Source organism: Onychostruthus taczanowskii, unplaced genomic scaffold (assembly GCF_017590055.1).
Source record: "Onychostruthus taczanowskii isolate IOZ18803 unplaced genomic scaffold, ASM1759005v1 scaffold11, whole genome shotgun sequence".
Taxonomy (NCBI): Eukaryota; Metazoa; Chordata; class Aves; order Passeriformes; family Passeridae; genus Onychostruthus; species Onychostruthus taczanowskii.
The window spans coordinates 11,905,530-11,932,776 of NW_024497629.1; the positions used below are offsets into that span (position 1 = coordinate 11,905,530).

The following is a 27,247-nucleotide window of genomic DNA, read 5'->3' on the forward strand; positions in this document are numbered from 1 at the left end:
ATAGACTAATACACAGATTTTTTTCCCAGTTTCTCCTCAGTCAGTAACTCTCAATTATCTTGAGAGAAACACAGTATTAAATATATATAATCTGATGATTGTTACTTACAATTAGCTGTTTCAAGCCTACAAATGACTGCTCTACAGAGTTGGCATTTAAAACTTGTCTCTTCATGGCAGCCTGCTCCCCCAAGAAGCGAAGCATTAGGTCTTTGACTGCATCTCCCTTGGTGTTCATGGAAAAGAAAAAGAAAATGAGATTATTTGAAACATTATTTCAGCAAAATAAAATCTAGAATTAAAACTGAGCAAAAGAGTGAGTTATTTCCTCTAGAAAAATACTAATTTTCCAGTATGTTACATATATAATAAACATAACTGCACATGTACATACAGCATTGGAATGAAAACTTCTACATGTACACCACATAATTTGCTATATTTTTCTTCCATATATAGGTTTCAGTTAGCACTAACACATTCAGATTTACTTGCTTTTTATACTACTGTCATTCACAGATCTTATAAAACATTCCTCAAAGATCTTATAAAAGCCAGAAAGTTTTACAGGTTTTTGTAATGTATGTTAACACTGAAAGGTGCTATCTATTGATCAAAAATAAGCATGCACACAGTAAGTTGGCCTTAAATATCCACAGAAAATAAACTTTGAGAGATCATAAACCAAAGTAAACAGCAATCCCTCAACAAGTGTTTTAAATTTCAAAAGAACTAGCTGCAGGCATCAGTCAGAGAAACTGGGCTATCTGAGCTCCGTAGCTGTTTGCCTAAAAAGAGAGCAAACTGCATATAAACAGCAGAGCCTAGCTACGACAAAGACAGTGGACATTAAATGTTTCAACTTTCTCCAAGGACAGTGATGGGAAATATATTTGTGTTTTCTGTCTAGTTTCTTAAGGAATGACAACTACTGTTTCACTACATGGAAATTTTTTACCTGTAATGATGTCACTTACCCTGTGAATAAACAACAGATCTACCTGACAGAAGAGCCCAAAGAATTAAGAAAAGACAGTGTGTGCAGAATGACATAAACACAGAAGAATTTTTAAATCCCCCCAACAGTACTTTGGATCCAACAGTCCTTTGGTGTAGGAAACAGTAAAAATGAACGTAATGAAACAAAGGACAATGACAGAAGAGAGCAATTCATGACAAAAAGACATAATGGAAAGAGCATAAAAACCAGCACTCAGATTTGTTCTGACACTTTGAGAACACTGCTAGGGACAATCTTTACCATACACAACCCAATGTAAGCTTAAGAAACAATATTTTTTAAATGGCTGTCAAAAAGTAGCATGCAGCTGAAATAAAAGTAATTCAGTATTTTTCTTGGTGTGATTTATTGACATAAGACTTTTCTTACAATATACTTCCTGAGCAAACAGGGCAAAAAATTAAGTCCCAAGCTCGTCAATACATATGATGTGAAATTTCAGTCCTTCCCTGAAGCACACTTAGAGTTCACTCACTGCAAATGCATTTTTCAACCAACTTACCTGTCCACTGCATGTGGACAGGTAAGTTGGTTGAAAAATGGTTTAACATCTTGCATTAGCATTCAGCATTAGCAAACTATTCATACCAAAGCTGTAATGCCCTTGTTGGAAGCTACTTTGACATCAAAAATATACCTCCCACAATGTTTCAGTTGACACTTCAAGCACTCTACAATTACAGTTACAGTTAAATACACAATTTGCAATACTATGGAACAATGATACCAATCTAAGGGATGTCAAATCAGTCAAGGCATGCACTCAGGCCCCGAAAAAGCAGTAAGTGAAAGTGAGGAAAGTTTTCTAAACAAAAAGCACTTCAGAACTTGTCCCTGTGGACATGTCCAGAAAACTCTTACAAATCTTAAACAATGAAAAAAGCATTAGGATTTCCTTTAATCCCATTGATGATTTTACATCAGGTCTTTCATAAAAATACATCACACGGACATTCTCAAACATCTTCCCTTCCACTGTGTACTAAATGGTAGATCTGCATATTTGCACATGCCCAGATTTAGGCAATCATCAGAGGAAACAAGCCTTTAATCCCTGACTGCGCTGAGGAAGGTAAAAGAGAACTGTTGTAAAAAAGGAAGCTTGCAAAAAGGAGACCATCATCCCTGGAGACTGCAGAAGGGATCACTCCATCTGTCTAACCGATTAGCTGTCAGGAGAGAAAGAGTACACACTGGAATAACTCATCAAGGTCTAAGGGATATTTTGGGTACAACTGAAGGAGGAATAGCTTCCTGTTACAATGTTTTCTTTCACACTTATTATTTGGCTCTGTGATAACAAACTAATGTTTTAAGACAAAGCAAACCCAAGAAGCAGCAGCAGTGTGGTATATGTCTAAACTGGTATTTATTGCTTGCGACAGAAACTCAAGGATTTTTCAGATAATTCATCTATAACTCTGGACCTGATTCACTCCAGAACCTCTTCTGATAGCTCCTGCAGATTGGGAAGCTACTGCAGACTGCTCTCTACTTGTATTCGACTATTGATTGATGGTCTTTGTTATGCATAATTAAGGATTAAAGCATCCAAACTCTCAATACCATCTATCTACACAACAATTCTATTATCCAGAAGCATAGACATCAAACAGTAGGATTAGCCTGTTTCAAGAAAAAAAACAAAACATCATGATGGTTAGCCTGGCTGAGCAGCCAGGATAAAACTACTTCATGAGAAATCCTGAATACATGTGAGTAAAATTTCCCGAATACTGAAAAAAATGCTTTATGCCTTCTCACCAGTTAGAAATTGATAGATGACAAAAAATGAAATTGAGAGATGACAAAAAATTACTTTTCACTACCATGTTGTTTGGTTTGTGATCTCCTCTAGTCTTTTTCTTTTAATTTTGGGGTTATCCCTTCCCAGCAGCTTGCTGCAGCACTCAATCTTTCTCAGAGGTTGTACCTTTCCATTACTTAGGGAAGACAGAAATGATGCCATTTCGGTCCATGTTAACATTATTGAGACCACTGTGAACATGAGAGAAATTATTTCCCACTTGATCACAACAGGGAACTCGACAAAGCTGTCTGCTCTTAGCCTCTGCAGCAGAGCTTCGAGAGTCTGTATATATTCCAAATATGAGTATTATCTTACTAACACAGAGGACCAGAAATAAAGTACTTAAAATACAAACAGCTTTGGCTTCTACAGAAACTGTCAACACTGGTTTTCAATGCAGCAAACAAATGTCACTATGAATAAATGAGATCTGGTTTTAGCCTCTTCCTGTGCAAGGCAGCAGTGACACTGCATTTTCTAATTAGGACTGAAGTAATACACACAAGGTGACCGTCCGCAACAATATGAAGTACTATGACACACAAATTATTGGACAGATCTTCTACAGTATTTCTAAAATATAATCACAGAGGAAGATACAGTAATAGACTCTTACCTGGATATTATCGAATTTTAATCCAGGCATGGTGAGGTTCTCCTTGTCTATGAACACGGCGCTGTATTGTTGTGTGGCAACTGAAATGAGAACTTTTCTTGTCTCCTCACTAGGAATCCAAGCATCATTTCTTCTATCTAGTTCACTCATATTTAAGGCTGTGGCAAACGGGTCATCACTCCCAGCAAAAACAGCTTGGATTTGTGAGAATGGCTTGGGGGATTGAGTTATTTCTATAGAGGATGGGGGACCACCTGCTTCAGGTCTCCCATTTTGCACAGGGAAAGTAGGGTTGGATGAAGAACCATCTCCACCGTTAGAAAGAGAGGACATTTGTTCTGGAACTGAAGAGCTTGCATTGGGATTACTAACAGAAATAAAATTGGATGTCGTAAATGAATCAAAAAAATCAGAAGCTAAAGTATTAGTGTTAACAGTGTCACCAAAGAACTTGCTTAGACTAGGACTTGGTTGAACCACCTGTGGATTATACTTTACTGGAGTCTCTATTATACTACTAAAACTGGGAGATTTCACCATCTGAGGCTCAAAACCATCAGGCAGGAACAACTGTGGCTGGGAACTAGCATTGTTTGCTTGGCTGAAGATGGTGCACACAGGAATGGGCTCAGTCTCAGAAGATGGTTTAGTAGTACTGGGTGACAACGTTTGGTCCTCAGGTGTGTTCTCATCAACATTATTTGGTTTTGTTTCAACAGGAACATTGTTTCCCAACTTTGGTTCCTCCTTCACTGCTTCCTGAATTGAGTCTTCCTTTAAAGATGCCTGATCATCTGTTCCAATCTCAGAAATGTCTTTAGGAGTTTCTTCATGTTCAGTTTCACTCTCATTACTTAAAAACTCTTCTTTATCCACTTCTGTTTGTGTTTTTTGATTATCTTTAGCTTCCATTTGGTCTACTATCTCCTGAAGACAACCAAGTTCACCTGTGTCATCTTCACTATTGTTTGGAGAATCTGAAATAATGACACTCTCCATCATTTGCTCATTAAGTTTATCTACAAAATTATTTGAATCCTCTGATACAGTTTCATTCCCTTCAGACTCAAATTCATCTCCACCAAGATCAATGGTTTCCTCATGAAAGAGAATTTCTTCCTGAGTTTTCTGCTGAGCTATGTCTCTGCTGTCATCTTCACCTGAGGTGCTCTTTGCATCCTTAGTACTGCTTTCATTATTCTCCATAGTAACTGAAAAAGGAAAAGCCCCCGCCAAAACAAGAATTGGTTCTATTACTTGCATATTGCTCAGGTGTCACAGCAAAACTCCTAAGTACCATACAAATAGTGAAATTCTTGCTTTAAAAAATAGTGATTCCATTATTTCACATCTTCCCTTTGACATTTTCCATTTAATGTCTAATCACAGAATCAATTCTGAAAATTTTTTCTCTTTATCTTTTCTACAAGTCGTAAAACTATTGAGATTGAAGACCAAATGCCACCCACTAAACACACACAAAACAGTATTATAAAACGGTATCAGAGAATGGTTTGGCTTGGAAGGAGACCTTACAAGATCATCTGATTCAAACCCCCTACCATGGACAGAGATACCTTCCACTAGACCGAGCTGCTCGGGGCCCCATCCAACCTGGCCTTAAACTGCCCCAGGTCTGGGACCTCCCCAGCTTCCCCGGGCAGCCTGTTCCAGTGACTCAACATTTGCTTTCCTGGTCGCAGAGACCCGCTAGGTCCCGTTCCAGCAAAGCGAAGCGCGGGCTCACGGTTATCCCCAGCGCAGCCGCCGAGCACGGGCGGGCCAAGCAGGAGGGGCGCTCGGCGGCGGCAGCGCCGCTCGCGGGCCCCCGCAGCCCCGGCCCGGACACCCCGCGGCGGGGGCGGGCCCGGCCTCCCCCACGGCCTCCGGCAGGCACAGCCCCAGCGAGCACCCGCCCACCCGAACGACCCTCAGGCCGCGCGACCGCTCCGCTCCGTCCCGTCCCGCTCCGTCCCGTCCCGCTCCGTCCCGTCACCTCCGCGCCGCCGCCGCCTCCAGCGCCGCTCCCCCCGCACAGCGCCTGCGCCCGGGACCGGCCGGGCGGGGCTGCGCGCGCGCAGCTCCCGGAAGTGGCCGACGACGGGCCGCGCCGAGGGTCAGAAAGCATCGGAAGCGACGGTGGCTGCTTGGCTGGGCTGGGGGGGTCGCGATGGAGGACGACGCGCCGGTGATTTACGGGCTGGAGTTCCAGGTGAGCGAGAGCGGAGGTCAGGGGAAGGTTGGCAGGTGGCGGTTCTGCCTTCGAAAAGGCGCTGGCCGCGGGGTCTGGTGTGTGTAGCGGGGCAGAGGGAGCCCGCCCGGGGGAGACCGGCGTTCTCCCTCCTCCCCCGAGCCGGGACCGGGGCACCACGGGCCCCGCCGGGTCCTGGTGGCTTTTGGCAGCCGCGTTGGGGCGTTTGAGGGTGGCTGGCCAGCGGCCGGGAGTGGTTCCCCGCTCAAAGCGCGCAGTTTGCAGGGCGGTGCGGGGCCCGCCGGGCTCCTTCTCTCCGCGGGGCCCGCCAGGATCCTGCCCGGGCACCGCTCCCCACTCCGCCGCTGGAAAAGGCTTTGTCTGGCGCTGGAGTGGTACCAAAGCACTGTCTAAGAAATTCTTGATTCTGCCTTGTCAGAAAAAAAAAAAAAAAAAAAAAAAAAAAAAAAATTAAAAATGGCTTTTTTTGAGGAGAGAGCATGGAACTGTTTCCAGTAAGTTACAAAATTTAGTTGGTTATGTCCTACCATAAATCTGCGTGAACTTTGTGGGACCTCCCTGTGAGGTCTGTGTGTGCGCATTTGTCCCATGCGACAAATCTGTCCATCACATCGGTATTTTATGTCTGTAAGGAAATGGAACTAATTCAGAAGCTTATTGATCGTGTTCTTAGAGGAACACAGGTGTTGTGTTTAATGAGGTTTCTGTAAGTTCTGGGGAAGCAGAGTGAGAGGGACCCTAAGTCATTCTTCCTCCACTTAAGGGCTTTGCTTATCTTATGTGTTGTGGCTGGCTTATCATCACTAGCCAATAGAGCAGTAATACCTGCAGAAGAAAACCACCTCTGAACAAAGCAATTCATTCTACAGCAGCTGTAGTAATAGAAATATCCAAATGTGCAGGTTTTTTTTCTTTTGGCACCTTTGCTAAAGTCTTCATGAAAAGTAATGTAAAGGTTCTTTGTAACAAATGTCCTGCATACTGAGCAGTGTGCTCTGTAGTCCTGACTATACCAATAGAATTCATTAGCAAATTTTGTATTTGTTTGGTTTTCCTCTTGTTTAGGAGCTGCTACATAATATTCACTTGCACTAAATGTTGAATTTACTGAAATCTGATGAAGTCTGATAGTATGCTGTTTTGTGTGATAGTATTTTGTGATTGGCTTGAGATGGCTGTAACTTGTACTTCAAACTTAATGAAACTTACACTTAAATCTCTTTTGCAGAAGAGAATATATATCCTGTACTTAATAAAATTCATAGTTCATTTTTAGTAAGTCACATATAATCCATCTTCCAGGAATTTGGGTAAGCTAGTGTGTGTTTTCTGGGACCTCCATGGACCTGTGTATCCTGCCCCCCACCCATACCGTGTATCTGCTCCACACTTCTCTGTCTCCTGTGAAGTATGTAACTTGTTGGAGTTGTCTGGCAGGAGGATAAAGCAAAAGGACGAATAAAGTGCCTGTAATAAAAGGAAATTACTGTTAATACAGATCACTTAGGGAGAGGATGAGGAAAGAAGAGATGATTTATGCGTAAGTCAGGAAGGGAGCGTAGAGATGAAGACTCTGTTGCTGATCTCCATTAACTCCCAGTGTGTCTTTAAAACATTGCATCTGTATGCTTTTTGAAAATGGAGGCACTAATATAGAAACTTAAACCTAAAACTGATCTAGTTTTTTCCAACTTCTATTTCCTGGTTTAATAAGAAAGAGGATTATTCTTTTTAAATATAATTTCTTCTGTGTTGCTAGATAATAATGGTTAGCTGTATCATCACAATTACTGCTTTTTATATGAAAGCATCTCTTCAGACTATTTGTTCAGCCAAGTTTTAAAAATTTTGGGTTTGCTTCTTATGTTTGGGCTCCAGCAGTCAGTACAAGTGCATCTGTGGCCACTGATGGAGAAAGTGTAGTCGTGTAAATGTGCTTTTCATCTGATCTAATGTGACCATGTGTATAGGAACATAAAGCAGATTCCTCCTAGGCACTATGCACCAACTAACTTAAAATTATTTCTGCATGTTTTTTGTTCATTTCCATGTACAGAATGTGTTCTGATGTATTGGCATATATAGGGTAACTTAGAATAATGAACATTTTTCTCTTTTTTAATTTCTTGGGTGTGTAAGTGATATGACCATTGTACAGACATGCAAATTATGTGTGAATTTTAGGGTGTATGACTCTTTTTGTGACTTTTAAAAAGACAATCTCACCATTGTTGCTCTGCTTGTCTGACTGCAGTGAAAATGAGAAGGTTACAGTGGGTGGTGAATGAAAATGTGAGGTGCTGCTTGAATTAAGGTACTGAGTGATGCAGCTGTGGCTCAAGATGATGAATACAAAGCAACAGCAGCAGCTGCAGAACATTTCAATACCAAGGTGGTTCTTCTGAAAGGAATCTTGGTAAAAATAATCAATATTCTCAATTATAAGAATTGATGAATGATGTCCCAAGAATATTACTGAGTGCTGTGTTTTGTCAGTGAAATTATGTTGTTCTTGTCCCATGTAGAGTTGACCTGGGCTTTATTCTCTAATCTGAGATACATGGTATGTCTACCCCATGTTGAACTTGCTTTCATTTTCAGGGAGTCACAATTTCCCCCATGTTTTTCTTGAGGGTTTAAACAGTGACATTTTGAGCAGGTGTGAAAGCACCACTGAACATCTCAAAATACCATGTTTGCCTTAGTTTAAGATTGACTGGATAACATTTATAGCCCTGGAAATGAGCAGTGGGGAGGGGTGCTTTCTGGGATCGGCATTTGGCTCAAGCCTGCATCTTGCTTGTTTAAAAGCATGCAGAATGCCAGCCAGCATTATGAGATGAGGGAAGAGGAACATGACTTACACCAGAGAGTGATCATTTTGGAGTGTGTGTTTGGCACATTTAATGGATTTTGTGGATACCACAACACTGAGCTGAATTTCAGCATGCTGGATACTCCTACTGTATGGTGAATGTCAAAAGTACTTAGACATGGAGGAAAAAGGACAATGAGCAGGAGGCAGGACCACAGAAAGCTGCCTGGCTGAGCACAGGGCCATACTGCCCATGTGCAGCTCCAGCAGCACCCTGAGATACGGTCTGGCTGAAGCAGGCTTGAAAAAAGTGCACTGGTGCTTTTGATAGAGTTAGTGTTCTGCATTGTGGTCATGGTGCTTCTCGAATAAGTGATGGGCCTGTTTTGTGTTGTCTGTTAGTTGTTAATAGGTTTTATAAATCTGAACAGACACTTGATTTTTTAGGACTTGCCTGCTTGCAAGAATAAGATAAAACTTAATTTCCCTGAAGCCAAATGTGTTTTCTTAGAGTAAGAAACTTAAAGCAAAATACCAACTGAAATAGATTGTGGAAGACCTGCGACCAATGTGTGTACACCTATTGTCGTCAGTATGTTTTGGTAATAGCTCAGCTGACTTATCTGTGATGTAGTAAAAGCCAGGTGTAGATTTACTTGAAGTGGTAAAAGGAGTCTTCCCTGGAAAATGTGTGTTGCTTGTGAATTACCCAGGGAAAGCTGTGCTGGCTTTCAGGCTTGGCTCCGTTCCTGGTACGGGAGTGCAGAGCCTGTAGCTCCTATGGGCAGTGGTGTTCTTTTCCTTGGGGGAAGCTTTTTTGGTCTCCTGTGGGTTCAGGGAGAGTGGCCTAAGAATGTACTTAATAATTTTGGTCCAGCTTTAGCAATGTCTTTGGAAGATTTCCTTTGAAAATTGAATCAGTTTAAGAAACTGCCTAATAATGTCTTACTAAAATTCCTAGCTTTTGTGTCAGTTCTTTTTCTTCTCTAAGATTACTGCCTCATGAGTGCCAATCCTGTATATTTTAAGCCTTTGTGGTTTAAAGTGTTACTGGAGGAACAAAAGTAGCTAAGTGGCAAAGCTCTCTTAACTAATCCCCCAAAGATCTTTATAATGCATGAAGTGAAACAGTTGGAAAGTATTTTTTAAGACCCTTAAGCAATTAGTAGGCTCTTCCTAGTGTTAGGTATAGTACAGAATAATGAAAATATAAAGATACAGGCAGGTGAACTTGAAGGAACTTTTACATGATGATTGTTACCTTCATGAGAAATGAATGGGTTTTCTGAAGATGATTGTGCTATGCAGTCTTTGTGCTCGGATTGCATTTGTCACTGTAAGCGTTTACAGAATCTGTCAATCTTTGGAACAGGGTCAATGCACTAAATGTGTTGGTGGTGGGAATTCTTGTGCTGTGAAAGACTTGGGGAAAGCAGCTGTCTGAGAGCATTGAAGGTCACCTGGGCATGTGTGCTGCCAACCTTTTCACAGATAGTCGCTGCAGCTTATTAGAGACACTGAGAGAGTCTCCTACTGTGGTGGGAGAAACAAGGCTGTCTTCCCTAAGTAAAAATCAAAGTGTACTTACTTGAAAATTGAAAATGTGCCAGAAGGCAAAAGTAATATTCATGACATTAGCAGCTTGGGGCTTGTCTAGGGGAGCAGGGAACTTACATTCTGCCTCCAGAATGAGGCGTCAGCAAATCCAGCTCCTCATCCCAAGTAGCAGTACGCTGGTCCTGCTGTGGTTTTCAGCATAAGCAGTTGGTCAAATAACTTTAAATTCAGATTTAGGGATTGCAAGTCAAATACTGTATCCTTACATTTTACATTGTAAGTTCAAGGTTTGTTAGTTCAGATCGTATGAATTTCAAACGATGCCTGGTTTGAAGAATATTTTTTGTTTGTATTTAATGTAATACAAATAGTCAGATGTTGAGGTCTGTTTTCTTGTTTGTTAATACCAAACGAGTGCAATGCATGAGCACAACAACATGTGTTGAGCAAGTACTTTTTTGTTTGTCTGTTAATGCCCTAAATAATAACAGTTAAATTAACAAAACAAACAAAAAAACCAAACCACAACTTTGTGCATTTGGCTGGTATTTCAAAAGATGTTGAGGAGTGAAAGTTTTTCAGAAGAAATTATGAACAAAGTGTAGAGAATCAGTGCATTGCAGTTCCATAATGCACTTTGTTTAAACCAACCTTCTTTACCCTTTTGAGGTTTGCCATTGTGTATTCTGGTTATTTGCTAAGCTGTGTGCCAGTTTTTTTAGTAAGTAATAGTCTAATAATAGACTATTATCTTAGTAGACTCTTAAAATGGTTTGGGTTGGAACAGGCCTTAAAAATCCTCCAGTTCCAATCCCTCCCTGCCATGAGCAGGGCACCTTCCACTGGACCAGGTTATTCAGAGCTCCATCCAGCTGGGTCTTGAACTCCAGGGATGGAGAATCCACAGTCTCTCTGGGCAACCTGTTCAGTGCCTTACCACTCTCACAGTAAAGAATTTATTTATTATTATCCCATCTAAACCTGTCTTCCTTCAGCTTAAGGCCATTCTCCCTTGTCTTATCACTATGTGCCCTTGTGAAAGTCCCTTTCCACATGAGCTTGGTAGTAAACTTTTTGGGCTATATACAGTTCTGTGGGTACAGACTTAAAAAAATAATAATTTCCAGTGGTTTAGATAAATCAATATTCATTTTACTACACTTTTTTGCTTACTTTCTATCTATGAGCTTAGTCATAAGGCAGGATGCTTTATGAAAGGTTCTATTTGCAACCTGCTCTGACAAGATGACAAAGTTAAGGCACTTTCCTTGATCTTGACAGCACTCCAGATTCAGCTGTGTTTTTCATTACGAGGATTACTTGGGGTCTCCATCTGTTGAAAGAACTTCTTTTTCTCCCCAAGTAACTCAGAGTAGACAAAATTGCACATATCTTTGTACAGGACACAAGTGAAAGTTGATTGTGCTGATATTGATATTATGAATTAGACTCTTCCTAATTTTTGAAGGATTGGCAAGTTTGAGTTTTGCATCCTATGTATGAATGTTGCTGGGTTGTTTTTTTTTTGTTTTTTTTTTTTTTTTTTGTTAGGGAATAAACAATAGTGTTTCTTCTTGTGAAATATGTCTAAATATTTTTTTTTCTCATGCCCTTTTTTTCTTTCTTTCTGAAAAATGGAAAATTATTTTAAGGAAGAGCTAGGGAAGCTGATGACATAAATGTTACTATGTATTTACATAAGTTTATTTTGGGCATTTTGTGTCCAACTTTATACATTTTTGAAAGCAGCCTGACCAGACCTACTTGAAAAGCTTTGAAAGGGCTGGAAACCTCTTTTATTTCTTCATTTTATTAAAGATTCTGGAGGTCTCTACTTGTCTTTGATGTATAGAAATAAGCTTCTTTGATTGAAGGAGATACATAGCTGTTGGCTCATTTCTAGTGTTTTCTCAAAATAATTTAAAGCAGGCCTTTTTAATGAAAAGGGATGCTTGCAAAGATCTGCAAATGCAAATTCTGTTAAAGACAAAAGCTTTTCCGCAATCATCATGGTGGACTTAAGTTGTGTCTGTCAATCAGGAACATTCTAGGCTTGTTGTAGATGAGTGCTGCATAAATAAGAAAGTAAAGCAAATTGGTATGGATTCACACATCTTTGATCTGCATGAGTATTTTGAACACAAACTACTCATTATGCTCTCTAGTTCTTTTTTTTCCCCACTATATAGATATTATAAATGTAGGTGTAGGCTAGTAGCTTGTTACATACAAGCTTGTTGCATTTTTAAACTTATGCTCCATCTTACACAAAATATTACACTGTTTAAATTACACATTCCAGATACTAGGAAAGAAATATCTGCTCTGTAGAAGTCCAGCCTTTATTCTGAAAAATTAGTTTTTCCTTATTTCTACTGCTGGACAATGCCTTGCATGGCTTTGCTTTATTTAAGAAAAGTCAAATATCTTTAAGTTGCGCTTCTAGAATTAAATTGCTCTAAATTTGGGTATTGGGATCTAATATAGTCCAGGTATTCCCTTCCAAGCTTTTAGGCATCTTTTTAATATCAATTTGAAAATAAGTTTCAAATAGAATGATATTGAAGTGTTCCTGAATCTGAGGGTAACAAGCTGCACAACAGAAAGGCAGTAAGAAGGGCCATTCAGCAGTTACCTGAATCCTTCATCAATATTTGCTTGAAATATTTACCTTAAGTGTCTGGAGAGATCTGAGCTGTTTTATGCCAAATAGGGTGTGAATTACAGAGATTTGAATTCGCATTGAACAGTATTATTAAGGGTATCTTTTGCATGGAGAAATAGCAGATATTCCTCACAACATATAGTTGCTAAAAATGCCTTCGAGTATTAGTTTACCTTCCATTTACTCAAAATTATCTGAGTCTCTGCTACTGACTAGTGCAAACTAGTGATTGTGGTTTTAGTTCAAGCTTTGCTTTGTTTAGCAGTGTCTCCCATGGCCCTTAACTGCTTTATATTGCTTCTTCCAAGACTGCGGTTGGTGTAAGTTGAAGAAGCAAGGCAGAGACTCTAGCAATGCCATTAACATAATACAACAAAGAAATAACCTTATGACAAAAGTTTTAAAGATACATGACAAATTACTCCTCCCATCATTCAGACAATTCTTATCGCTAATGGGCTGCAGCAGAAAAGAGGAGGCTTGGTTTTTAATTTGCTTCTAAACTTGGTGGTTAATGATGAGAAAAAATTTAATTTTTACACTGGCATACTCAACCTGAGTGTTGTGAAAACTCTTGTAAAAACAGCCTCTTCCTTGGATATTGCATTGTTTTTTTAACAATAGTTAAAAATTGTCCACTGTTCTATGGGGTTTTTTTTCAGATGATAAAGGAAAATTAGTTTGGGAGAAATGCTGCATTTAATGTTATCCTTATTATAATGAAGATCAGGTAATGTATTTAGCACTGTATTCCTCAATCCTCACAAATATGAGAAATTGCACAAAAAATTTATTAAGCAAAATGGGCATAAAGGCCAAGAAAGTCTGCCATTGGTAAGAATGAAATGCTTAAAATGACAATTGATATATAAGTTTCAAGATTTTTGCTGAAATTAATGGATTTTATTAATTGTACTTTTCTCATGGCTTTCTTCTTCCCTAGGCACGAGCTTTAACACCTCAGACAGCAGAAACAGATGCAATAAGATTTTTGGTTGGAACACAGTCTCTTAGATATGATAATCAGGTAATTTTTCTGTCAAATATCAGTTGTAATTTTTACTACTTTTTTGTAGCATTGTTCTGATATCATCCCTTTTCCTTTCTCCCCCCTGTTGAGTATGAAAATTGACAGTTAAGTTGAAGACTTCTGTGGGTAGAATGTAAAGATATTGGAAATGGAGGTGAATGAAAGCTGTGTGTATTTTCTGAATATCATATCCCTCTTCTAAATTGTATGGTTATATCAGATTGGTTTAGTAAAGAAACTGCCATATTTTTGTTAATTTGAATCTATGGATGCTCTGGAACTATCTTTAAATCCCCAAAGAGATGCAAAGTAAAACAAAAGTCTTTAAGCCTTAATTACTTCTAATGGGACTCCTGGTACATGCACAGTTCAGGGTACGTGATGCTTCATAAAGTGTATTTTTCAATATTCATTATTGGAAATCAGCTGTGTCCTTTTTGATCATTTAAACAATTCAAATTAAAATTTGAGTGACTTTTGTGCCTCAGTTTCTATTGGGCTGTTTCTTCTGGAGTAAAGTGGATAAGCTGTAATTGTACAGCAAATTTAAATTTTGTGACTGAATTTCAGTAGAAATCATACTGAAACAAGTTCTTGAGGCTGAAAGGGTTAGAAGGCTCTACTGAGTGCAGGTGGCAAGGCTTGGGGGGCAGGAGAGCTGCAGTGGAGGCCTCTGAGAAGAGGCCAGGGGTTGCCTGTGACAGGCACGGCTGGTTCCAGTGAATCCACTTCAGGACACAGGTGAGTCAGTTTCCCATGAAGACCCTGTGCTGAAGCAGAGGAACAGAGTAAGGTGCAAAGAGCATCAGAGAGACAACACCCATAGCCACCACTGCCCTACATCCCCCTGCCCCACTTGGAAGGGTCAGAGGAGTCTGGGGTGAAGTTCAGCCTGGAAAGTGGGGGAGAGAAGGTTCTTGTTTATTTTAACTGCCAATGAACTAATTCATTCACCCAAATCAAGTCTGTTTTGCCCAGAATATTAGTTGGTAAGTAACCTCCCTGTCTGTAGCTTGGCACATAAACTATCTCATTCCTATTCCTCCTGGTTTCTCCCCCTGTCTTTCCTGGGGAGGGGGTGTCTGGGTGGGAGTCTGTTAGCCAAGGCTAGCACCCACCACAAGAGCCCCTGGCATTGAATGGAGTGACTGACTCTTCTGAAAATGGCCTGTAATGGGCTACACAAGATGACTTGGAACCACAGCTTTGGGATGTGTAAGCTGTAAACTCCCAGTGAAGTTTTGAGTTCATTACCCAATGATAATACTGGATGAGTCTCAAGAAAAGTTATTCCAAGGCATAAGGGGGATGGAGTATTCAGTTTGTTTACATTTCAGGTAATACTTGGGCAAAGAGTAACAAAAGAAGAGGCAGACACACTTAGTTAAAATTAAAAGTTCAATGCACACAATTATAATTTTGATTGTGCTGTCTCTTGTTCTTCAAATATTTGGTATAATGTGGGGGTTTTTTACTGTAATTTCTGTGGTGGTTTTACAACTTGCTTAACTAATTAAATCCCGATACAAAATTGTTTTGAAGAGTGGTTCTCACTTACCAGTTGATAGCTGCCAGATCTTTAATAATTTAAATTTTCTGATTTTGGTAAATTTATTGGGTATATCTATGTATTTTAGAAATGTTTGCATATGTTTCAACTTTGACTATGCTTTTTGTTTTCCAGTGGGTAACATTAAGAATAGAAATGCAGGACAATTTCTAGTATATTCACAAATGTTTGGAGGTTATTAGCCTTTAGCTGTGCCTCAAGCCATCATTTCTTCTCAGCTAGTTCCTCAATCCCCAAGAAGTGCCCTAGGCTCAGCTCATTATAACTTAATTCAGCACTAGGTTCTCTACATTTGCTTAAAAACTTTTTTAGTTATCTGACCAAACTTGTGAGCTTTTCTTGCAACACTTAATACTTTACTAAGTCCTGCACAGCAAGAGTTTTTTTCATGTGCAGATTATTTCTTCCCTTCTGGTCATGGGCAGGTGCAGTGCAAATGAAAGAGCAATAATTTTACAGCTGGCATGATAACTTTTCCCTCATTGAGGTGTATTGCTGTATAAAGCAATTTTAGGTATTTGTAGGAGAATATATTTCAGGTGAAAATATTTTCCTATTTATACTAGTATTTCAAAGGAAAGGAAAGTTTTTATAAGATTTTACGTTATGTTAAATATTTGACATATTAATAGTGTGTAGTACTTGGCATTTGGTCCTCATAGCATGCTGTAAATGGCTTAAGAAGTAGCACTGTGTTCTGTATGGTGTAGTTTTGGGACTTTTGTCCTCAGTACTTTCATTGTTGCTAAACTTAATGTGTTTATTGGATGCATTGGAGATGTCCAAGTATGTAATTTATTGTTTCCTCATGTAAATCTCAGAGCTCTTCAAGTTACTTCCAGTCTTGTGTCTTCAAACTTAAAATCCTAATTTTCATTATTTATATAATATAGTGCATTGTATCTGCTCTACTCCGCACCTCAAACCTTGTGCTCAGTTCTGGGCTCCTCGCTGCAATGAAGACCTTGAGGTGCTGGAGTGTGTCCAGGGAAGGGTGATGGAAATGCTGATGGGTCTGGAGCACAACTGTTATGAGGAGCACCTTGAGGGAGCTGGGGTTGTTTAATCTGGAGAAAAGGAGGCTGGGGAGAGGTGGGGATATCTTATCACTGTCTACAGCTATTTGAAAGGAGGTTGTGCCAGGTGGGAGTCAATCTCTTCTCCCAGGCAGGAGACAGGACAGGTGAGAAGAAATAGCCTAAAGTTACACCAAGAGGAGTTTAACTTGGATATTAGGAAAAATGTTTTCATGGAAAGGGTTATAAAGCGTTGGAAAAGACTGCTCAGGGAAGTGGTGGAGTCATCCACCACTCATTGAGAACCCTGGAAGAGCTCAAAAAAATGTGAATATGGCCCTTGAGAACATGATTTAATGGGGAACATGTGGTGTACAGTATTGGGTATTCAAATACTTCCTATGAAATTTCTGTTGTCCTTAGTATTTAGCGAAGTGACTATTCCATATATCATGTCATTAAATCAATAGGAAGATTCTTAGAAAAAAAAAATAAATTGGGGGAATTTTTGCAGTTCTTTCTGTTATTGTGATCAGCTTATTCTGGTAGGTAGTGTTGATTAGCTGGCATAGCTGTGAAAGATGTAATTTTTCAATTCACAAGATGTGTACAATACTGCTGCATAATAATTAAATTTCATATTTCCCAAAAATCTCTGGGCCTTTCATGAGCTACCTGTGTGTTTCACCAGTTTAGAGCTGTCCATGTTGTCAGCTGAATCGGAAATGTAACAGCAGAGAGGGATTGGTTATCTGTGCCTCCAAAGGGCTTCAGGTGGGGTAAAGAGCTCTCCCTTATGTGCTGGCTGACTGACCCGGTTAGTGTGGGAAGAGATGTGTGTGACTGTAGCAAATGGGGTTTACATTTACGGTTCACTTTTTTGGGTAAGAAACTTGGCCTAAGCTGCCAAAGGAGACTCCAAACGAAAACAAGGTATGAGGTTAAACTGATCTTTTTTGTCGCTCTAAGATAGATACATAGTTGTTAGGGTAGATGGAAAGTGTTCTGATTCTTGAATAGATTCCTAGGTTCAAGGCAGCAAATGAAGTCTCAAAAGACAACTTGCTAATCAGCTGCAGAGGCAGTTCTATGCCTGGGATAAGAAAATGGAAGAATAATATAGGTGATAAGGTCCAGGATTGTATTTGAAGGAGGAGTTTCTGATGACTGTTTGGGCAGTAAAATAAAAGGTAATGTGTAAGCTCATCCCCTTAAAAATAATAGTGTTAAGATGAAGTTGAAACCTATATTGCACTTTCTGTATTGTAAGAAAATCTTCTGTATTTCTGTATAGCTAAGATTTTTGCAGTGATTCAGTAGTTAATTTAGTTAACTTGATTCAGTCATGATGATAGGATAACTCTTGGATTTTTTTCCCCTCTTCATTGTTCACCCAACTTTGAAAATTAATTTTTAATGAAGATACAGTTCTTCAAAATATGTGAGTCTTCTAAATTTATTTGTCCACTGTTGTGCTTAGGGGAATTAGCACCATGAGTAAAGTTCATTCTGTACATTATGCCAGGCTAAAATCTTCCTAAATTCGTTGTATTTCTGCAGCAACTACAGAAAAACAGCTGACTAAAAAATACAGTAAAACAGCTGACTAAAAAAAGGAGGGAAAAATGATAGACCTATTAAAAAAAACAAACATAGCAAAGAAACCTGCAACAAACAAAAATGAAAATAATAAAAAGCAAACTTAGTTCTGTCCTTTTAAAATATTATCTATATATTTAAATATTAATGTTTTTCTTCATCTTTCAGTACTTTGTTTCCATATAGTATGAAATGAGTAGTTTTGTGTCTTGGTAGTAATATGTGACTGCTAAAGTGAACTGTCAGTTTCTTACTGAGTGTAAAGTACTTGCTTCAAAGAAGAGTCCTTTCCCTCTCTCTCCTTCCTTCTTTGTAGATGATTTGAATTAGATGATTTGGATGCAAAATTGGTGCAGACATTTAGACTAAGGATTGTAATGTTGTTATTTTTGTTTATTGCTATAAGAAGTGTTGAATTGTAATACGTGGCTTATTTACTATTAGCCATAAAATGAAAAAGCACCTTCGAGCTGTAAGTTGAAAATTGAGAATAAGCATGGTATTTCCTCAAACAGGGAAATTGCTTGTGTTTTCCTAGAAAAGTTAATCCTGCATGAAATCAATTATATAGTAAATTGTTAGTATAATAATTAATTAAATAGGTATCGGTTATAAAAATCTCATTAAATTGTTGCATGTAGTCATCGTGTGTAATTAAGACCCACAGGAAAACATTTGAAACCCTAATGTTCTATTTTATTGTATTTGCAGATTCACATCATAGATTTTGATGATGAAAATAACATTATAAACAAAAATGTTCTCCTTCATCAAGTGGGGGAAATTTGGCACATTAGTACAAGTCCTGCTGATAAAGGTGTACTTGCAACCTGCTACAATAAAAGTAAGTCCTTTTTAAATATGCTCAACTTGTGCAAGTGTTTTGGTATTTTTGAATGTGTAAAGTTCAAACCTCTAGCTAGGTGTAGACACTTTCAGTTGGAATTATCAACATAAGCATTTCTAAAAAAATCTGCAACGCTTTTACTTATACCTCATTTGTGTCATATCCTTAGATTATCTTGGTTAGAAGTCAACTCCTGTGTTCATGTTAAGAAAAGCAGCAAAATGAACCTTATATTTGGCTGATGAGTGCAAAGCATTCTTGTTACTTTGAGCATAATTTTTATTGATGTTTGCTTTTGAAAGTGCGAGTAAATGTCTTTCAAAATGTGCTGGCATCGTGCTTTACTTAAAGCTGCAGTTGAAGTTTGTATGTAGTGTTATTTTTCATATGTGAAATGCAGGTATGCCTACAGAGATCTACAGCTTCTTACCTAAATATTTCCTCAGTAGGAATGTTCCTTGTCTAACCTTACCATAAGTGCACAGCTATTGAGATTAAGGGTCTCTGTACAATTCCTGAGTGAGGCAGGTGTGAAGATTTTCTGTCATGAGGCTTGAGAAATCCACTTGCATCACATGGGGAAGGGAGTGATTTTTCTCTCTGACAAGAAATCTGAGGTGTCAATTGAAATAAATATTATTTAATCTAGTCAGTATTGGTCTGTTCTTTCATGGAAATACAGTTCAAGAGTATAACAATTACAGAGTGAGTTTCAGGCTTTGCATATCTGTGACCAGTTGTAGAGATGTGTGTTCCTGCTGTTCAGCCTTCTGGTTGTACTAGGGGGAGGATTCCAGGATTGCTTAGTTCTCCTAGTTCTTTTGGATTGAAAGAAAACTGCTAACATGTGAATTTCACAAATCTTAGGTGACTTTTTAAACCCAATGATAGAAGATAAGTTAAGTAGATTTTTCCATTGAAATGATAGTAGGCATTTTGATTGATGTCCTTTCTGTGAGATTTCCAATTTCCTTTATTGGAAATAATAAATCGCATTAATGTTTTCTATTCCAGATTATTTATGTTCTAGATTTATTTTATCTGATTTCTTAATATTAAGCTCTATTGTTTATTCTTCATGCATCTTACTTTAGAATTATCATTCATTAACATTCTGCAGTAAGCAAGTTTGATTCTCAAATGGTGATTACTGGCTGTAAATAGCAATGTATAGGACTGAAAGCACACAGTGTGGGGTTCTGTAATAATATTCTGTAAATAATATTCTGTAATAACTGCATTCAGCAGACAACTTATTTCAAGTAGTAATGCAGCCAAATTAAGCAATCAAAACTTTTAGAACTCTTAACGTATTGCATTTCTTTGTTGTTTTAAAAAGACTCAACTCATTTTCTCATTGAACTACAAGTCAAATGAGATTATGCTCTCAGGAGCAGCTGTAAGTATTGTGCCCATCCCTTGTGTCTGGGCCCAGCACTTCTGTCAAGACTTGAACATTGTTGAAACTGGGGAATTGAAGAAATGTGAGATGTGTCCATTATTAATAGCTGTCTTCTGAAGTTGCTTAAAGTAATAAAATGTGGCATTGAAAGGAAGTGGAATTATGTACATTTTCCATTTCCTAGCTCACTGGATGACCTAATGGAATAGGGTGAAATTTCCTCCTTTATACTGGGAAAGATACTGAGTTTTCTTTTACTCTTGCATATTTGCAAAGAGTTATAATAACTGAGGTATGAAAAAAGATACTGTAGGTGCAAATAGAAGGGCACTTTTTCACAGCTGTCCTGATATTTGATTTTTGTTAAGAGGAATTTGCCTTTTATATAGGAATTTTGGGGACTATAAATTACTTTTTTCAAATGCAGTGAAAGTCTTTCCATGGTATCCAGTTATCCTGTTACGTTATTGAGACATTGAGACTCTTGTTTATTTTTTATTTAACTACTTGATAGTTAATACTAGTGTCTGAAAGTCACAGATGACACCAGCAACCTTGGTGTATGTTTTGAAATACAAATGAGATGCTGGTTTGCTTCTCTTTTTTTTCTTGAGGGGCTAAGACATAGCTTTGCATATTATATTATTTTGCTTTTTGATAATTTCTTCTGAGTGCGAAGAATTCTGCATGGGAAATGGGTGTGTGCATTTGGCTGGTAACTATGGGTTGTCTCTGGGGTCAAAGTTCAAATAGAAAGTTTAAGCCATCTCTGTGTGTTTGAGAAGAGTGCTTATGTAATGATTGGAAAATTTTACTATTCTGGTTGAGGGATGTCTGGAATTGATATACCAGAAGTCTTAATCAAAACTCAAAAAAACCTCTTGTAGGGGAAAGTTCCTACATTTATTTTGGTTTTCTTGTTGCTATTTTGTTTTTGTTTTGTTGGGTTGTTTGTTTTTGGTTTTTTTTTTAATTTCAAAGACAGTATTTTAACTACTTTTGTAAAATCCCATACCATCATGCTTAGATCTGAAGGTTTTTTCCCATGTGTGTGGATATGTAAATGTGTAATGTGTTGTTTTCTCCTGAAACTTACTGGTAGGAAACCTCATTCAGAAGTAGAAACAATCTGGCCTTGTCACTCTCTGAGAGCATGATTTTATTTTATTCCTGCCTGCATGGATATGTGAAATATTTTTACTTGTCCTTGACTTGTAAGTGAAAGAGGCATCAAGAGGTAGAACTTAAAATGTATTTATTATTTAGTACACCTAATGAAAAACAAAGTCATGTACTTATGAGTCATAATAGCTATGCTTATATGTCAATAAAAATAATTTCCTTGTTGTCCACTGGATTATTTTCTTTAAGTCCTTACTTTTGATGAAATCAGTTTTTTTGCCCCTAAATGACTAAACTTGCAGCAACCACAATTCAGTCATTGTTTTGAAATGAGCTTTTGCCTTTAGAAACTCTAAGCAAAATATGTTAAAAGTGTCAAGTATAGCACATTTCCATGATTGGATGCAGACTCTCCACTCATATTTTTGGCTTTACTGTCCTTTTATATAAAGTCCATCAGAATATTTACTATTTACTGACATTGATTCTGCATATCTTGAAATTCTATGCTTTTAAGAAAAGAACATGCCCCTAAAAAGTAAAAATAAGATGGCTCGGATAACTTTCTTGTTCACAAGAAGTCGCAGAAAAATTTTAATCCTTGCTCAATATGTAATTTGGGAACTCTTAATATTCTCTAAACAGTCAGTAAAATTAAATCCAGTGATGCTCTGTCAGTATTCTTTGTTCAAGATGTTTTACTAGAGTATCAATGTACAATTAGGTTTTAAAAAGGAAAATACCTTCCTGGCTGAAGTAAAAATGAAGGAAACAGCCTTTGTTTTGTTAGTGTCAGTATTTACAACTTTGTCTCATTTTGACATTGAAAAAATACAAGGCTTTATTAACGATGCAGTCTCAAGTATGACATCAACTAGAATAATAGTGGTTCCAGTAGCATTGGAACAATTATGTCTTTGGCTATTAACCAGAAATTCCATTTTCTAGGGCATTTTGTCTTAATATAAAGAAAAAATTGTGGAACTGTGTCTCCCCTCATACCCCTCCTCATGCACACACTTCAAAAAATACTGACTTAATCACATAATTACAAATGGAGAACTTATTGCACTCAGTTTCTGCCTCGATTGTAGTGGTTTCCCCCCCTCACCGATCATGAAAATGCCACTCAGGAAATTTTCTACTGTTACGACTGTTATTATAGGAAGATGATTTTATTCTTAAGTGATAGTTATGTATAATCTTCTCCAACCTCCAGAAAACATCAGGAATTTGCTATGCTGGCAGCACAGCACTTGCCTGTGCTACACATTTCTAACTCATTCATCAATATTTTGTGCTGGAAATGTATTAAGACCATCCCAGTGTAACTGACATTGCTGAGAGACAGGATATGTCTTCAGGAGGCACTGAGAAGTAGCTCCTCTTTTTGCAAACATGTTTGGCAGCTAATTGATGTTGTGAGAATTCGGAATGTTGTATTTTATCACAGATTCCCTAGGTGAAGAGAGAAAGTGCATAAATAGATGAAAGAAGCTAAATATAAGAGAAGAAAAGAAGGATTATAGTCTGGGAATATAGGAATATATATAGGAATATTTCGGGGACAGGGGAAGAAGGCTTTGTAAAATTAATATCTGAAGTATCCAGAAGAACTCAAGCACTATTAGTCAGTTTTGTGACATGTTGATGCATCATTTTTCTCTTTTACTACAGCAAATCAACTGAATTAAAACAGGGGTGCGTTTTTTTGTTTTTTTGGTTTTTTTTTCCTCTTGAAGAGAATAAGATTGTTACTGATAGCTTTAAAGTAGGTAAAAATCAAGGGGAGAAATTAGTTTGGTAGTCTTCTAGCTTTAGAAGTTAAATTAGGTTGTTAAAGATCAGTATGAGACAGATTAGGTCTTAAAAAAACTAAAAGGTTGGATTCTTGAGAGAACAATGCAATTTAGGGATGTTTTTTGGGTGATTATAATAAAAGTGACTATAAGCTAGAGTGCTACAGTTGCATTGTAATTTGTTTAATGCCTAATCTCTGAAAATTTACATGTGTTTATTTGCCTGTGATACTCATTAATATCCTAAAGCTATGTTCAGCAAAGCAGAAATCATATAATTTGCTTTACAGTAGCCCAAAATTAAAATGGAGAATGCTGTATTTAGTAGGGAATCCATGTCAGAACAATTCTAGGAACTTTACACCTTTCTTCTTTTTTGCTGTTCTGAATAGTTGGCTATTCTCTTTTTTATTACTTTCATTAAATTAAAATCGGACAGAAGTGGCACTTCTAAAAAGTGAATAAGGAAGGTGACAAAGTAATTAAGGAGACCATAGCATTTCTTAGTAGAAATCCATATTTAAATATCAGAAAAGATGAATTATGGTGTGGGTGAGGGTCAAGAATGTGCCCACCAAATAATGATATGAACCAATGAGAATAATGGTACACTAAATATAATAAGTTTAAAAATGGAGATAAATTAGTCTTCAAGAAGTTGGTAACTAACCAAGCACTTTCTTCAACTGCTAAGGGGAAAATAATTTCACATGTGTATTCCTACTGCAAGTTTGAAAGAAGCTTGCTTCATTATTCACAAAAGCATCCTAGCCTACTCTGGGATAATTTTTTCATTGTGAAAAAGTGAAATGACAAAACCCTGTAGTTTACACTAAAGGGGAATCTCGTGAGAACTAGAACAGTGGAGACCTGACAAAGTGCTAGACTCCATTGGAAAATTATCTGTATACAGTCTCAGTATTGCTCAAGTTTCAGGCTATAGGGGGGGAATTCAGAAAGCCATTTCATGGATTTTAATAATGTTCTGAGGCAACAAGAAATACCAGCAGTCAACAGGCTAGGATGATATATCTAATAATTTTTGTATGTAAAGTAGGTGATGGAAGCCTCAGCTCTAGAAATGGTCGAAAAAATTTGGATCCCTGCATTGATAGAATGATTAATATGATGTTGGGTAATACTTGGAAATATGTTGATGATGTCCTTTTTGTCATTCCAGCTTATCATACACCATTATGAGGTGTTTGAAAAATTGCCAAGTTAGGTAGATATGCAGTGGTGGGTGCAGGTTTTATGTGGGTTTGGGGGCTGGGGGAGTCATGCCTTGAATTTGCTTTGTTTCATACAGAACTTATTTTTAATCTGTTTCTTGTTTATACATCCCTCCCTGTCTCTCACCTGCTGTTTTGGGATACTGTTAAAATGGAGGCAGACTATTTCCTGTGGACTTATAAAGTAAACTTCAGCTACATCATTAAAGGAATGGGGAATTCAGGGGGATTATTCTGTAAGCTGTTTAAAGAGTTCTGCAGCCATTTGCCAATTTGCCAGCAATGGATGGCTTCTTCTCGAGTGAGTCTTCGATCTGGTCTCTGTGGACCAGAACACTAAGTAAAGAGGTTGAAATGAATGATCATGATGATGAATTTGGGGAAAGCTAAAATAATGTTTTATAAATATAATTATAGTTTATACAGCATTGTGTGCAAAACCTGAATATAGCTTTCATTATATCCTGTAAGCTAGAATTAACCAGAATTATGCTTTGCTCTGAGATACAGATGAATCTATTCAGCATGTCAGCAAAGAAAGTAGTGGTTTGTTTGGATTTGGATACTGTGTAATGGCCAGCTACTTGGGTAGTTACTGTGTTCTCTTAGGTGTTCTACAGAAACTTGGCAATGGTAGAATTGTTTGGGAAGTCAAGGGTTAAGGCCAACTGCTGGTGGGTTTGCATGACATGATGGGGAGATAAAGGAAAGAAAATAGAAAAATGATCCAGACCAAAAACTCTGCATAGGTGGAAAACGGTTTGCCTGCTGAACCTCCATTTGGATCTGGGTAGTGGTCTCCATTATTGAAAAGGTGAATTTTTAAGATGTGCTTCTATACAGCTACCCTAGGTGCAGGAGAAAGATATGCTTGGAGGGGCAAGAGTAAAGGACTATGTCTCACAGCATAATTGTAGACAATTGTACTGTTGCCATCTCAGGTCTAATAGGGGAAATGCTGCTGAAAGACAAAGTGGGGAAATTAAGGCAACGGTAGAGTTGGAGAAATAAGGAGATCCTGAGGAAGGAGATCCCAAAAACAGGTAAGGGATATATGAGAACACAAGGAGGTATGACATAAAATAGTTTTTGGGCAGTCAGTTCTGTGGGAGGCTTGAGAAATCTTACAGATAAGATAACACCCTTAGGTGTTAGCAGACATTTAGTGTCTGTCCATACAAAAATCTGTGGTGTTCTGATGTGTTGTGTTCGGCTTTTGATAAGCATTTCTTGTCTTGTATTTTGTTTCTTCCTTATCTGTGGCAACTTCTTCTATTTTCCTGAGACGTTGTTTTTCTTCCTTTCTGTGGCATTTACTGGAAGGATTGGTGAAATAATTTGCCAAGTCTTATATTGTTGGATCTAACTTCTAGTTTTGTTGCTGTAAGATGAACAGTGGTCTAGAGGCTTCAGCTTTTCTTTCAGCTGTTTTAAACTGTGCCAGCAAACTAAACAGAATGGTTATGCTGATTGTTTGTGCAATTTTGAATTGGATTGCAAGGGTATTTTCATGACCACAAGAGTACTTTTATGTAATTGAAAACCTGAAAATTAGTATGTCACAATATAGGCGATAAAAATAACAGCATTAAAATCTGATGTTTGGAATGATTTACTCTAATGATGTCAGGTAGGGTGGAAGCCAATGTGGAAAGTGTATGTGTGAGCTGTATCAACACTGAAAACAATTTAAGAAAACAATCCTCACCTGCTAGTTTGTGAGGGATAGAACCTGCCAGCTGTGAAAGTCTTAATGCTGAATAATCAGGTTTTGGATCAGTCAGCTGACTTGCATGTTTGTTGGGGTTTTATTTTTGTTTGTGTGTTTGGTTTTTTACAGCAATATTTCTACAATGAAAATTTTTACTGGAAATTGTAACCTGTAGAGTAAAATAAATAATCCCAGGATATTAGACTATTATAAGGCTATATTTGTATTCTAATAACTTGGAACAGGGCCATGGCACTGACCTAGGGACTGACTTGCAGTTGAACCTACCATTAAACTGTGAGGGTGCTCCCTGAGCAGTTTTTGTATGGGCCAAATTACAGTGTACTTTCAGACAATGATGCCCAGATCACGAAAATTCATGAGTAGCTGTGGCGTAGCCTCCTTCTTTTAACTTACCCTGCAAAAAAATTGTGCTTTCTGGTCTCAGGGCTGGAGACCAGTACCTGACATTATTTTAAGTAAGTTGCCAAAAAAATAAATATCTATCATAGTTCTCCATTGCAGAGTTCTAGAAAATACAGAGACTGTTTTTGTGAATATATTGAAGAGAAACATGCAAGTACTTCAGAAATTAGATGAAAGACATGATAAAGATGTATATGAAAGAAATTGTGGTATGAAGATCTGGTCAAGAATTTCTGTTCTGCTGATCTCAATAATACGTTGGTTCTGTTGTGTGGCTTATTCCACAAAATTAAGAGTAGTCATTTTAGAGATAATTTCAGCCTTCTAGAGAAGAGGATATTTTGAAACAGTTATCCTTCTTTGTATAGCATTTGTACAGTGTCTGGTGCTATGGGTGGTTTTGTTGTGATAAGGATTAGTAGGTGTTGTGGAGTTCTTCTTAAAGAATCTTGATGAATTAAAGCGAAAGCTTCATGCTGCTCAATTTGAAGAGAATGTTTAATTACTGGGTATTAGGTGCACTCATTCATTGGGGCAAAATTAAGTTTCTAGCAGTGATAATTGTCTTAATTCATACTAGTTCTTTCTTCTTAAGAAGGTGGTACTTTTCTGTCTGCTTTCAGGTACTAAATGCTGAATCAGATTATGAGCTGGAGTTGTTCGCCAACTTGGTGATTTCTGAGTTCCCAGAAAGGCTTATCAGGTTTTCATGGGGCTGTGGAACAATCAGTGCTCTTTTATGCTCAGTGCCCTTTGTAAGGATGCTGGTGTTTTGCTGACTTCCTCATCTACTGCTG

General features: G+C 38.0%; 2 protein-coding genes across 3 annotated transcripts in view; one reads left to right on the top strand and one right to left on the bottom strand.

Moving 5' to 3' along the window:
• The window catches only part of TRAPPC12 (trafficking protein particle complex subunit 12), a 51,008-nt gene extending 45,510 nt beyond the window's left edge, over positions 1 to 5,498 (bottom strand). Inside the window, exons 1-3 of one of the 2 annotated variants that reach the window (XM_041420820.1) lie at positions 5,444 to 5,498; positions 3,448 to 4,658; positions 110 to 226 (exon numbers count right to left, since the gene is read on the bottom strand). In XM_041420820.1, coding sequence (XP_041276754.1) covers positions 110 to 226; positions 3,448 to 4,653 — 1,323 coding nt within the window. In that variant the 5' untranslated portion in view covers positions 4,654 to 4,658; positions 5,444 to 5,498. Of the gene's footprint in view, positions 1 to 109; positions 227 to 3,447; positions 4,659 to 5,024; positions 5,351 to 5,443 lie in introns of those variants that run through there. The other variant, XM_041420811.1, reaches the window with a different exon arrangement.
• Positions 5,499 to 5,536: 38 nt separating this feature from the next.
• EIPR1 (EARP complex and GARP complex interacting protein 1) overlaps positions 5,537 to 27,247 on the top strand; it is a 73,637-nt gene continuing 51,926 nt past the window's right edge. The window contains exons 1-3 of the mRNA XM_041421639.1: positions 5,537 to 5,659; positions 13,640 to 13,723; positions 18,623 to 18,755. Of these exons, the coding sequence (XP_041277573.1) occupies positions 5,618 to 5,659; positions 13,640 to 13,723; positions 18,623 to 18,755 (259 nt within the window). The 5' untranslated portion in view covers positions 5,537 to 5,617. The remainder of the gene's footprint in view (positions 5,660 to 13,639; positions 13,724 to 18,622; positions 18,756 to 27,247) is intronic.